The sequence below is a fragment of the Plecotus auritus genome (assembly GCF_963455305.1).
Source record: "Plecotus auritus genome assembly, chromosome: 4".
NCBI lineage: Eukaryota > Metazoa > Chordata > Mammalia > Chiroptera > Vespertilionidae > Plecotus > Plecotus auritus.
In genome coordinates, this window is record NC_137775.1 from 81,026,973 (window position 1) to 81,041,909 (window position 14,937).

The following is a 14,937-nucleotide window of genomic DNA, read 5'->3' on the forward strand; positions in this document are numbered from 1 at the left end:
CCAGAGGCCCTCCTGGGGTCTTATAAGGATTTTGGCTTACATTCTGAGGAAAATGTGTAGGCACTACTAGTTTTAAGCACAGGAGGCTCACAATCTAATTTATTCTTATCAAAGAATACTAATTTGAATTAGGCTCTAGTTTCCTTTCTCCTTTCAAGGTCTTTCATCCGTCAAAATCTCCCTTTGTTTTGTATAAACAGTACCTCCCACGGTACTGAATGAACCCACTAACATACCAACTTGCTCTTATCATTTTCAGCTTTAGAAGGCAGACAGAAAATTCTTCCTGGACCCCACTACTGACCCAATTTTCTTCTCCCCTTCATAGCCCAAGTGTTTGTTTTACACATTCATAATAGATAAGGAGAGCAAAGAAGGAGTGTAAGGGAGTGAACCTGAGGGATGGTGCAAAGAAGAATGCATGAAGATAACATCAAGGTGGTCCTTCAGCCTGACTGAAGAGAAGGGAACAGCTCACTTTAGGTTGGACAACTGGCCAGCCTCTGATAAGTCCCTTTCGTGATCCCAGAGTAATGACAACTGGGACAGGAATTGGAAAAGAGGAGTATGGAATGCCATAATCAGAGATACAAGGAGGCAAAGGTGAGTGTCACTGAGGCAAGGAGGAAGTGGCAAGTGAAAAATTGCTGATATTATGGAATTTCTATATTCTGAGACACATGCGCCTCCTACTCACATTCTAATATAATAAATATCATAAAATAAATAAATAAACATAATAAAACAGAATGAGGAAATGCTAGGGATTAGGCTTTTAGTGCCTACCACCTCAGGCATCAGGCATACATACAGCCAAGGTAGCTTATATACCCAGAGATATTTGAGTTTCCATGGAAAATTTACAGGACATCTGAAAAATGGAAGTACTGTAAAAGAAAAAAAGCGGTCCAGCCATTTTACTTATAGATCTTTATGCAAGAGAAATAAAAGCATATGAAAATACGAAGTCTGATTTGCAAATGTTCTTAACAGCTCTATCAGTAATACTCCCAAATTAGAAATAACCCAATTGTCCATCAATTGGCTAATAGTAAATATATGGTACAACCATACAATGGAAAGCTATTCAGCAAAAGAAATAAATGAATGATTGATACATGCAAAAATATGAATGAATCAACTCAGCTGCTTCTACTAAGTACAAAAAGTAAAACTCAAGAGACTACATACTGTATAATTCTGTTTATATGACATTTAAAAAGGCAACAGTATAGAAACAGAGAAAAGATCAGTGGTTGCTCAGCACTTGAGTTGGAGAAAGAAAAAGAGGGAGAGAGGGGGAGAGAGGGAGAGAGAGAGAGAGAGAGAGATACCACAAAGGAGCAGAAGGGAACGTTCTTATATGATGGAAGTTTCTTGTATCTTGGATGTGGGGGTGGTCGCATAACTGTATCCTTTGTCAGAAGTGATATACACTGAAAGGGTAAGTTTTACAGTGAGTAAATTATCTACACTAATATAAGTGTAAGATGCAAATTGACCATACCTTCGCGATGCCCACCAGCCAATCAGGAGTGAGTATGCAAATTAACCCAAAAAAAAGATGGCGGGTAAATTTGCATATGCAGGTGCCGAGTGGCTGGGGGTGGGGCAGGACGCTTGCATCATTGCCATGGTGATGATGCATGCAAGCATTCCACACAGCCCCAGCCACTCCGGGCCTCTGGGCAGCATGGGAAGGCAGAAAGGCAGCTCCAGGCCGGAGCAAAAAGGCAGCTCCGGCCGAAGCGAAGGCGGTGCCGGCCGCCTGGGGAAGGAAGGCCCATTCTTGCATGAATCTTTGTGCATTGGGCCTCTAGTACCTCAATAAACCTGACTTGAAATAAAAGAACTATATATGCTACAAAAAAGAATTTTACATAGGCATTGAAGAATAAAATAGACACTGAACAAATTTTTGAACTAGAATATTAGATCTAAGAATCCTCTCAAAGGAATTAGGAAGTAATAAATAGAATAAAATATTTAAAGATTAAAAGATATGGAATACAGAAGCAAAAGTGACAATATCAGTATTATAAAAGCCCCAGCAGGAAAAAAACATTTGAAGAAGAAAAAAAAAAAAAGGCTAAACATTATACTGAATATAAGAGGAAGAAAAAATTAAAGACCCCAAGTAAAAGGTCAAAGAGAATACCAATCTAGATGCATAAAAGAAAAAAAATGCACACCTAGACACATTATAGGAAAAATCAGTCACATTATAGATAAAGATAAAATACTAAAAGATTACAGTACCACTCTGTAAATGATCACTCTATAGAAGAGGAGTGAATATTATGCTGACAAAATACTTCACAAGAATGTTACTGAAGTAAAAGAGCCTGGGGTAAAAAGTATTGAAGAAAGAAGATCTATACTTTTATGTCCAACAAAACTATAATTTAAATGAATAGAAAGGAGGGGGCTTTTTCAGGGACAGAGGTTATAAAATCAACACAATCAGACCTCATTGAATACAATTTTCAACAAAATTCTAGAAAGAAAAAAGTAAACCCATGATTAAGCTATAAATTTGTAAGAAATAAGGATCTAAATAAAAATAAGTATCTAAATAAAGAAGAAATTAATGAAAACATAAACATAATAATTCAAATATATAAGTCCAAAATATATTAACAAATTTTTCTGTGTGACTACGTAACCTGATTTTTAAAAAAATGTGAAAAAGTGAAAGTGCTATAATACTTACCTAATTGGGGGGAAAATATATGTAAGCTTTAAAATGATAGAAAAATAAACATAATTATCATCCTTAATAATTTATGTGTAACTACAAAAACTAACAAAAATATAAACTAAAATTTTTTAAAAGTTTCAAACCAGTATATGTCAAAATATCCAAAGGAAAGCAGGAAAGGCAAAAAAGAAAATATATTAAGTAGAAAATATAAAATAAGATAGCAGAAATTAGTATTAATAGTAATTATAAATGGGTTAAGGTCTCAGATAAAAAGAATCTCAGACTGAATACAAAAGTGATATCCAGAAATGTTGTCCTAAAGAAAATAAAACTAAAGAGTTTATAGAAAGATAAAAATAAAGTTTTAAAGTAATATATGAAGGAATAAAAAAATAACAAAACATGAATTTAAAATTACATATATAAGGTCACTGTTTCATACTAGACTAAAAATAGAACCTTAGGTTCAAAAGGATTATAAATGCTAGTATAAGTTATAAAAAAATGAGAATGAACACCAACACATAAGAAACAGCAATATAGTTTCAAAATATATGTCAAATTTAATAAATACTTCTCTAGGCTTAGCTTTCTCTGCCTCTGGCAGCAATCACAGCAATTACATTCTCTTCAATAGTCTCTTCTTGTAGCTTCATGATACCATACTGCTGATTTTTTTAATACAATAGGTTTGTTCTCCTTTGCAGGTTTCTGCTCCACCTTCTTTATTGTATCTGCAATGTTTTGTTCCTTGGATCTCTGTACAGGGAGCTCACAACATCCATGTGCTGATCATCCCCAAATCTCTCCTACTACCACCAGACACATAAGTTTAAGTCCCTCTTGAAACATACCTCAAAGTCACCTCAAAAACAAACATCAACTCTCTTTTCTCCACCACACAGTGCCTCCTTCACAGTCATCTATGCTCAAGGAAGAGACCTGGTGCTCACCCATGGTTCTTCTCTCCTTCACACTCACATTCAAACCTGTAGCAAGTCTGAAATCTCTCTTTCATACCCACATTCTGCTCTCTGGCAATGAACCAACCCTATCCAGGACAACTTCATTGACTGCCTCTCTGACCTCAGTTGCCTCCTCACAGCACCCATTGTGATCTTTTTCAATGGTTTCATATTACTTCCCCCATAGTTTTATGTCTTCCCATTTTCCTTGTAACCCAAACTTCATGCCATGGCATATAGGTATCTTCACTGTCCCTAGTCCACCTCCTCAATCTCATTTTACACAATTCACCCCTAGCTCACGAGGCTGCAATCACACTTGTCTTCATCTTCACACACTAAGCGCTTTCCCAGCTCAGGAAATTTGCATATGCCTGCTCCTCTGCCTGAAAACTATTCTCCCTGATCTTTCCTGCTTGCCTTTTTCCCATCTTTGGTCTCAGCTTGAATTCTACTTTCTGATTATTACATCCAGAATATGCCGCTCTAGGTTACTCTGCCTTGTTCAGCATTATCTCCCTAATGCCTCACAGTGCCAGGCCCATAGCAGGCACTTAATAAATATTTGTTGAATGAAATAATTGCCTTAATAACAGTGATGCAGAATAACATTTTTAAACACTATAAGCATTAAATATTTGTTAAATAAATCAATAATTAAGATGTTTATTCACATATTACTATTTAAATCATATTCCCATTATAGTTAATTAAAATATATTTTAAAATTTACATAGTATTTCTTTGGCAAAGCAAAGTTTTATATTTTTAGATTAAAAGACAAAACATATACAACTAAACATTTAATAAAAACATAACTACAATTATTCATTCCTCTCTGCTGAAATATAATTTTTAATGATTGCTAAGTTTCTATGTTATTATTAATGGACTAAAGGCCTGGTGTACGACATTCATGCACTGTTGGGGGGAGGGATCTCCTCAGCCCAGCCTGCACCCTTTAGCAGTCTGGAAGCCCTTGGGGGATGTCCTACTAATGGGCCTAAGCCTCAGTCGGATATCCTTAGCATGACCGCAGAGGTGGGAGATGCTCCTGCCACCGCCATTGCGCTCACCAGCTGTGAGCTCAGCTTGTGGCTGAGTGGCGCTCCCCCTGTGGGAGTGCACTGACCACCAGGGGGTAGCTCCTGCATTGAGCATCTGCCCTCTGGTGGTCAGTGTGTGTCATAGCAACTGGTCGTTCCGCCATTCAGTCTATTTGCATATTACCCTTTTATTATCCTATTTAATAAAAGAGAAACATGCAAATTGACCGTACCTCTGCCATGCCCACAAGCTACGCCCACCAGCCAATCAGGAGCGAGTATGCAACTTAACCCAACAAATATGGCCCGCCCTGGCCAGCCCTGGCCTCTGCTCAAGGATACCAAGTTTCAATCATAGAAGATAAATAAATCCCAGATACCAGGGCCTCCGCTTGGGTCGCCTGAGGGCATGGCTGGCCTGCAAACCACCACAGGCCCCTTGCCCAGGCCGCTCCACGCCTCAAGGGAACCCCCACCCTAATCCAGGACACCCTTCAGGGCAAACCAGCTGGCCCCCACCCATGTAACAGGCCTCTATCCTATCTAATAAAAGAGTAATATGCAAATCGACTGTCACTTTAACACACAAGATGTCTGCCCCCATGTGGTCAAAGATCCTGCCCCCATGTGGACACAAGATGGCCACCACAAGATGGCCAGCAGAGGAGGGCAGTTGGGAGGGACCAGGCCTGCAAGGGAGGGCAGTTGTGGGTGATCAGGCCAGCAGGGGAGGGCAGTTGGGAGGGACCAGGCCTGCAAGGGAGGGCAGTTGTGGGTGATCAGGCCAGGAGGGGAGAGCAGTTGTGGGGGACCAGGCCTGCAAGGGAGAGCAGTTGGTGGTGATCAGGCCTGCAGGGGAGGGTAGTTAGGGGTGACCAGGCAGGCAGAGGAGGGAAGTTGGGGGCAACCGGGCCTGCAGGGAAGGGTAGTTGGGGGGAACCAGGCCTGCAGGGGAGGGCAGTTAGGAGTGACCTGGCCTGCAGGGGGGGGGGCAGTTAGGGGCAATCAGGCTGGCAGGGGAGCAGTTAGGCATCAATCAGGCTGGCAGGGGAGTGGTTAGGAGGTGATCAGGCTGGTAGGCAGAAGCGGTTAGGGGCAATCAGGAAGGCAGGCAGGCGAGCAGTTGGGAGCCAGCAGTCCTGGATTGCGAGAGGGATGTCCTGGACATCCTTTGAGGGGTCCCAGATTGGAGAGGGTGCAGGCTGGGCTGAGGGACACCCCCCCCCGCCCCCGTGCACGAATTTCGTGCATCTGGCCTCTAGTATAGGATATTTGTCTATAATGTTCCAATTGATAATTAGGATTACTTTTCTAATTATAAGCAATTTCTACATTTAAAACCTACTTTATACACACACACAGTGTCCAATTTTTAAAAAGAACATGCAAAAAGTATACTAATTCCAAGAGAGAATATAACGCTGACAAAAAAAAACCTAACAATTATCAATAAAGGAAAAACATAACCATTTTGAAATTTGGATGAGTAGGTCTGTATTAAGCATTCAAAAATTTTTGGAAAAAATGTAGCATTTTATTCCAACAAATAAAATTGGCTACAATTATAAGAAGAAAATAGTTAAATATGTAAATTCAACAATTAATGCTTTAGTAGTGCCATAAGAATCTAAAATATCCATGCTTCTTTCCCTCTGAGTCAAAGAACAATGAAATAAACTTCAAAAGAAAAGACATTCCAGAAATAATACTTGTGTTAAAGCTCTTAGACTAATGCTACTTTAGTCTACTTCATTTTCCACTTCTATAACTCTAAGTGGCTGTGAATTACTTAGTTACTGAAGGTAGGGTTTGAGATGAGATTAGGCAACAGATTCTACATGCAGTTACTTCCATATAGCTCCCGCAAATGCCAACATATAACAGAATCTAATGTGTTGGTTTGAACTTAGCCCATACATAGTTAAAAACAGATTTTACTTTGCAACCCTATACACACATACCTGTATATGTAAACAAATTGAAATAAATTTCAATAATACATGCACTACTTAGAATAGAGTCTGATATTTTACATTCTTACTATTCTATTTTTAAAATGCTATTTATTAACAAAACAAAACAAAAAATGCTGGTTGCTATCCATTAAAATAACTTCCCAATTCACTATTGGCTTTGACCTGAAGCTTAAAAATCATTGCTATAGAAACTCTCATGGTTTAGTAAATTATATTAAACACATACATACTTTGGTAGTGTCAGAACCCAACAATTTCTGTAGAGAACTTGAAGGAGAACCAGAAGAATGCTGGAAAATAAAAAGGACAAGCCTATGATGCATACACTCAAGTAGAGGTAAGTGAAGAGAAGCAAAGCAAATGTTTGAATTGCACATTCTAGTCTAAGGCATTACCATAGACAAGGAATCCTGTAAGACCTTATCAATGGTAGCACAGAGCTCTTCAGTTTGCTGCCTGAGCTGTGCAGGGAAACAAAACTGGAAGAATTGAAACCAGGTACTGAGTTAGCAATGAGTTTTGGGATTGAACTTCAAAAGTAGGGGTAATATGAAGTCATTACCTCCAGAGGTGGGTCCAATGTGTTGTCTTTGGAGATGTTTCCAGTTTTGGCCGGTTCATCTAGTGCCTAGTGGTAAATGAAATAGTTCTTATGTGAGGCTTTTAGTCAAATATAATTGTCATAGAAAAGTCTCTTCAAAAAAATACCTGTATATCTCAGTATTTCCAAGAAATAAATCTTCAAATAATTTGATGAGCTCTCCCCTGACATGTTTTCTCTTGTGGAATCAAAATATCTACACTAACAAAAGAGAAACATGCTAATTGACCATACCTTCACGACGCCCACCAGCCAATCAGGAGTGAGTATGGAAATTAACCCAACAAAGATGGTGGGTTAATTTGCACATGCAGGCGCCAAGCAGCCAGGGGCATGGTGACAACGCAGGCATTCCACACCACCCCAGCCACTCTGGGCCTCTGGGCAGCATGGGAAGGCGGAAAGGTGGCTCCAGCCAGAGCGAAGGCAGTGCCGGCAGCCAGGGTAAGGAAGGCCCATTCTTGCACGAATCTTCGTGCATCAGGCCTCTAGTCTATTATAAGACATTGGAATAAAGAAAGGAGGTGAGTCCAGCAGGTGTGGCTCAGTGGTTGAGCATTGGCCTATGAACCAGGAGATCACAGTTCAATTCCCAGTCAGGACACATGCCCAGTTTGCAGGCTTGATTCCCATTGTCAGGCGTGCAGGAGGCAGCCAATCAATTATTGTCTCTCATCATTAATGTTTCTATCTCTCTCTCCATTTCCCTTCCTCTCTGAAATCAATAAAAATTGTATATTTTTTTTTAAAAAAAGAAAGGAGGCTGAGTTTTTAAACATACAAAGTAGAATTTGGACACCTTATACATCCAGATGAGCCTTGTTCCCTTCAAAGCAGTTACCTTGAGAAGCTACCCACAAAAATAACAATGATGTAGGCATTTCTCAAAATGTACAAAAACTATTCTTGAGAAATGCTTCAGAACCAGTTTACAAGAAACATGCACACAGAATTTTAAAATCTTGCCTGATTTGTAATTATTTATATAACAAAAAGTCTTGGCTACCTTATTCATCCAACTTGGCCTCAAATGACATTTAACTATTTTCAAAATGTAACAACTACTATGATTGTGCAATCCTTCTAATTTTGTGTAAGTTTAACGTACACTTCTGGAACTTGCTTTGTTTTGTGTAATTATTTTAACCAGTTTCTCAAATTATGATTGACATACAAAAACCTGTATTTAATGTACACAACTGATGAATTTGGAAATAAATATACATCCATAAAACCATCTCCATAATTTAGGCCATGAACATATCCATTACCACTCAAAATTCCTTCCTACCTTATTTCTTTTTCCATGTAGTTGTGTATTCACTCATTTACACATAGGATTCCACTGTATGCATATTCCACACAAAATGGATACTTTCTTCTGTTGCTGAATATTTGAAGTGTCCCCAATTTTTACTGTTATAAACTGTAACAACTATCATCCATGTACACATTTCTTTAGACTCACATTTGTAGTTTTAAGATTAAAGTACCTGCACAATAGTGTAATCATGGAGAGCCACCTTTATTGGATACTAGAGGCCCAGGGCACGAAATTCATGCACAGAAGGGGGGGTGTCCCTCAGCTCAGCCTGCACCCTCTCTAATATAGGACCCCTTGTGGGATGTCCGACTGCCAGTTTAGGCCAGATCCCAGCAGTCGGACATCCCTCTCGCAATCTGGGACTGCTGGCTCCTGACTGCTCACCTGCTTGCTGACCTGATCCCCATAACTGCTCTCCCCTGCCAGCCTGATCACTCCTAACTGCCTCTGCCTTGGCCCCGCCACCATGGCTTTATCCGGAAGGACATTGGTCTAATTAGCATATTACCCTTTTATTAATATAGATTCCCAAATTGTCCTTTGAAATGAATAATCTTATACTCATCATAGCAATGAATTAGAACTTTTTTCACACTTTAAAAAAAATGTTAACATCCTGATGTATATCTCTCTTTAGATTTCATTTCCCTGATAATTTTTGAGGTTGGTCTTCTTTCATATGTTTATTTCCCTCTTCTTCATTGACACTATTTCATTTATCATTTGCATGGATGTGAGCTGTTTTATATTCTACTTTATTCTATGTGTCAATAGCATACTTTTAAAACAAATTCATAGTGAGCCTTTCTATCTGAGGCAGACAACAGATTTCATTCTTCAAAATGCTTTATCTAATTCTTAGCCCTTTTCTCTTTTACTCTAATTATATGATACATTTGTCAGGTTGAGACACCCTATCACTTTGCACATAACTTAATTATATTGCATCATAATTACTTTTTCAATTGTATCTCCACCTTACTGGAAAATTTTTCATATTTCAATTGGGAAAATATGGTATTTATTTTTGTATATATTCAGGAAAGAGCACTTGATAAGCACTCAATAAAAATCTTTAGGATGAATTGAAAGGGTAAACTGACAAGTAAATGAAATTAATTAATGAATCATTAAAAAATGTGGTTTTAATACTCCTTAGTAAAATGTTCTAGAGAAGTGGTTTAAAATCTTTAAATATTTTAACAAATAAATAATTTCTTTCCCCATATTTCAATTAAATTTGTTCAAAGATCTGAGCAAGTGGTCAGTGTTGACTTAATGAGAGAATTTTTTTTCCAGATAAAACCAATAAAGGCTAGTATCCTGGTTACTTTGTGGGAACTTGTTATAGGAAAACACAACTTTTATTTGGTCTATTTAAAATGCTGACATTTACTCAAAGAACAAAAATAAATCTTTGCAGAATGATTGGAAAATTAAGGAAGATAACGGGTATTGGGACATTAATGTGCTGAAACTTTGAAATGAGGACAATACTAAGACTGCATTAAAATTTGGGAGGGCGTTATTTTTAATTTAAATAGCTTTGAAATTTAGTAGAATTGATTTTTTTATTGACAAGAGTTTATCAAAGTACATCTTGATCCACTCTTTCTAGCAGCCATAAAAAGTAGTGTTTTTTTTTCTATAGTAAAAAAAAAAAGTATTAAAATTAAATATATTAAATCTTTATTAACAGGAAATATGACCATCGATTGCTTTTTCACAACTTAGCCAGGAGGATTGTATTGATGTTTCTTATATTTATTCATTTGGAGTAAAGTTCTCTCAGATATTCTTCAATAACATATTTTTATTAAAAACATATATTTGTCTACCAAATTAGACTATAGCCAAGTGAGGCATAATTGGGACATGCTTTGAATTCCATTTCCAAAGATTCTTAATTAATATAAGTTATCCAAAATATTTTCATTAAAAGTAGTGATATTTTGCTTGGTACAGGCAACTTTGTGGCCCCATTTGTTTGTTTGTTTGTTTTGTTTTGTTTTGTTTTTTTAAAGAGACCTATTAAATCTGATTTTTAAAATAAAATAGTTTGAGATTAATACTACATTATCATTAATAGCTAAGAATTATGAGCAAGCCTTGTAAATCCAAGTCCTTATGGGAATACTAGTAGATGCCAATAAACTGTAATCGGTGTTCCCCCAGCAAAGAGAGCATGTCTGATGAAATTGCAAACAATTTTTCATCAGATATATTAAATCAGTCTAATCTACTACTCTTTTTCGAAATAGGACTAAGTTCTAAAAAATATCTAAAGATAGAATGCGTTAGTTGCACTCTAAATAGAGTTAGAAACTTAACTGCTTTCAAAGGAAGAATAATCTAAAAGCAATTTATTAAACTTTTTGTGATGCCTACTCTATCTAATTGGATTTCAAAAAGTTCATGGACAAGTTACTATATTTTAGTAAGGATCAAATTAACCATCCCCCATCAATGATTCATGCTCAACCTAAATGCTCGTATACTTTGTTAACCTGCCCAGCCATTTGGTGGAATAAATCTTCTGAGAGATACAAAAGCTTTGCTTTTTTTTTTTTTGTCATTAATACAAAATCACCTGTAGGATTGAAGATATTCTTGGAAAATAAATCTCACTTAGGTTATCTAGTTGGAGATTCAGGTCTGAATAGCATTCAAATCTGAAGAAGAGGGGGAAATGTATACCCTGTAAACCATAGGGGCTTCTGGATATATAAAAGTACAGCTTCTTTAAAGACCCAGGAATATTTATCACTAGATTATTATCATATGATTGGTTTAAAATTTTCAAGAATTTGTGAAATCTACTTGTTTTTAATCCTAAAATCTTTGAAGGGTTAAATGTCTGTTCCTCCCACACAGAGGAAAAGGAATTTTTGCAAACCATTACAAGACTGTTCCAAATCCACTCATTAAGGCTCAGTGGCAGAAGAATCTATACTTTTCCTTCATTTAATCAAGGGTATCAGAAGGGTTTTTCCTATTTCCAGCCAGCACCTCCTCCACTGTAATTCACCTCATCTTTCCCAGTCGCTCAAGGAATTGGGCTGGTTTTGTAATTCCTCGAGTCACTAAAGTCTTCTCAGAGCTAAATCATTTCCAGTTTCCTTTCATTGGTCTTCATTTAAAAAGATGCTTTTGTTTCTCTAACTTGATGAGAATTTAAATATATTTTAGCAAATAATGAAAAAAAAAGGTGTTGTAGACAGGGATCCCAAATCATCATCTCTTCCTCAATATTTCACTTTAGCTAGTAGTTGATGTCGCTGTTGTGTGATGAGAAGGGAAAGACGGGTATAATCAGGTCCACTTGAGGTCCAATTCAGCAGCTTACTAGCCCCGCTGCTTTGAGGTATCTACTTGGCATCTGTGATCATCAAAATCTTCACAGAGCTGTGAGGATAGTCAAGTACTCAGCTTAGTGTCTGATACACTATAGCCATTACTACTATGGCAGCCATTGTGACTGTACTCTCTAATTGTTAAAAGGTGTCAAGTCTAAAACCAACTCACTTCCTATATCTTTTCCATGGAAGCAGAATTGAGGAGGCTATTCTGCCCTAAAGAAAGATTCTTAATTGTCATCATCCCAATTATCATACACCAGACCCCTTTATATTTATAATCCTCTGAACAAAAGTTTGTCTTAAAATCCTGTTGAATAAAATTGGATATTTTATAGACATACTCAGCTATAAACTAAATTAATTGATTCAATAAACCTTAAGCAAAAAATCTATATTCTTTCAAATAGTTCATGATAAAAAATAAAGCAAGCAATATGCATAATTAAATATGATTTGCCAAGTGTTTTAAAAGAGCTATGTGCATGGTAGACAACTGCCTAAGGAGAACCAATCAGTTTAGAATTGGGTCCTGGCATTTCTCCATTGCTAAAGAAATTGGGAACGCATTCACTCTTTATACGAATCTAAATTAAGAGATGTCTCTCTAGTATAGGCCATATGCTAAGTTAGCAACCAGATTTTGTTAAATTTTTCAGACACACAGAGATCTTAAAATAGTATTACCCAAAGACATATGTTTAAGCACATTGGAGTTTACCAACTCACGTCTTAAAAAATTAAACTGGCAACTTAGAATAAAATGGTTTGACAGCTGATGAGATATTTCAAATCTTTTAAGTTTTTATTTTTTTGCATAGTCTTCAAAGTGGATTTTTTATTTTCCTTCCACCCAAAATAAATTTTATCCCAGAAGTTTTGTTTGAATAATTAATACTGTAATTTATATATGCTATTTATAAAATTGAGCTCCTCTAGAATTTTTCTTTCAAACATGTGTTGCTAATGAATTAAAAGTATCTTTAAAATGCCATTTGTTGGATAGTAATGTCATTTGTTGTAAAACAGTAGTGATCATAGCCTTGATTTTATCCCAAAGAATACTTGTGAGGAAAAGAACAAAGAATTCAAATTAGTTTGCAAGAAGAAATTTTATACTATTATTGAAAAATATTAATTACTTGAGAGATAATAAAGATCCATATTATATGATTTCATGGAAATATTCCCACCTTCATCTTTCCTTTCCTGAACTCAAATGCACAGTGAAAAATAATAATCCACTTATTTAGAATATCAATATGTACTCTGCAGTTTAATTTTAACTTTTTACCCATTGCTATCAAACTCAGATGATAAAAAGAACGCTTAGTCAATAAGAGCCACTTTTAACATTCACTGAGAGCAGTACACAAATAGAGACTAAAAAATAATGTCCACATCAAGATTATTTTCTCTGCAGAGCTCAGTATATTGTTGAACATATTGTAATAAGGTCTGTGGACAGTTGCAAATGCAAAGTAATCTGATTACTTTGTTCCTGCTTTATAATCACTTGTATTTCATCCTCATGTCAAGCTTGGACATGATTATTAGCAGCAGACTAAGCCAAAGACCCTGAAGCAAACACGTTAAAAGATGATGCTTACATTTACCTCTTCCTATAAAGCTTTAGTTAAGACAAGCTAAAAATGCTTTCCTCCTAAATGTACATAGGGAAAAAAGATAGAATACTGAATATGCTATAAATTTCACTTTTGATGCAGAAAATAAATTATAGAACAGAAGTACCAGAAACCTCATAACAAAATGTGCTCTTTTGAAAATTATGTGCTTCATCTAGGGGTGATTAAATCTGAAACCAATCCAGTGATTTAATGATGGCTTAATGTCTCATGGTAAGGGATGCCTGTGTTTGAATTTGGAGAAAATCTTGCTTTTAAAAATAGTGTTATTTTTAAGTGACTCTGGTCCCTTACTAATAATTCCTATATACTATATTCTATAAACATAATGTTTAAAATGTCAACCATAGGTTTAATTTGACTTGGGGCAAGAATGAATTGTTGAACTAAGGCTTGAATAAATTGTTAACCATCTTTTCAAGGCATTCTATAGTATAGATGCTAACCGATTATTATAATGAGACTGCAGCATTACCCTACACTTTAAAGGTGGTGTTCTTTGTTATATTAAACGGATCTCAAAAAAGCTTCCATGATTTAAAATATTCCATAATGCTAATGCTTTCCAAAATAGATGAGTTTCTGATGATTATAGTCTTAATTTTCTCACTCAATTCAGAAATAAAATCCTGCGACTTAAACATTATAGGATGAGTTCTATTGTATAAACCAGCAATTTTCAACCTTTTTCATCTCATTGTACACATAAACTAATTACTAAAATTCTGTGACACACCAATAAATACATTTTTGGCCCATCTGAAAAAAGAAAAAGGTATCATTTTGATTCGTTCACATTGGATGGCTATTGTTGTGTTGGCTATTATTATATTTGACAATCTAAGGGAAAAGAGGTCAGTGCCCCTAACTACATAGTCAGATATTGCACGTTTTAAAAATTATTGTGGCATGCCAGTTGAAAATTGCTGGTATAAACAGATAGGTAAAAAGGTCTAAATTACCAGATTTATTTTTTTAGAACTACAACTATGACAAGAGCAACACAATATTATTCAAGAAATATTAATGGAAATGGAAATAAGCTCTCATAAAATCTTGTGATAAGACTTTTGCTATTTAAAAATTTTTACAAAGTAAAGTTTCTTATTGAGGAGCACATACTATGGAAAAGCCAGAAAAAAAATATGTGGGATTATAAAAAGGCTCTAAAGCAAAAACAAACATCAAATCATATCATGAGATCTTTGAGCAATTCATGGTCCAAAAATATTTATGGTCCAAAAATAATTTATCTTAGCCAAGAGATAATTAACCACATTATTGCTTGTATAATAATCAATCCTCTCTAGAATAATATT

The 14,937-nt window shown here is 36.1% G+C and overlaps 1 protein-coding gene across 31 annotated transcripts in view; it reads right to left on the minus strand.

Annotated features, from left to right (window-relative positions):
- The window catches only part of MLIP (muscular LMNA interacting protein), a 262,050-nt gene that overhangs the window by 96,667 nt on the left and 150,446 nt on the right, over window positions 1-14,937 (minus strand). For 16 of the 31 annotated variants that reach the window (XM_080666525.1, XM_080666527.1, XM_080666522.1 and 13 more), the window contains 3 exons: window positions 7,254-7,319; window positions 7,087-7,170; window positions 6,922-6,981 (listed from right to left, as the gene is read on the minus strand). In XM_080666525.1, coding sequence (XP_080522651.1) covers window positions 6,922-6,981; window positions 7,087-7,170; window positions 7,254-7,319 — 210 coding nt within the window. The remainder of the gene's footprint in view (window positions 1-6,921; window positions 6,982-7,086; window positions 7,171-7,253; window positions 7,320-14,937) is intronic. The other 15 variants (XM_080666519.1, XM_080666535.1, XM_080666530.1 and 12 more) reach the window with 1 other exon arrangement.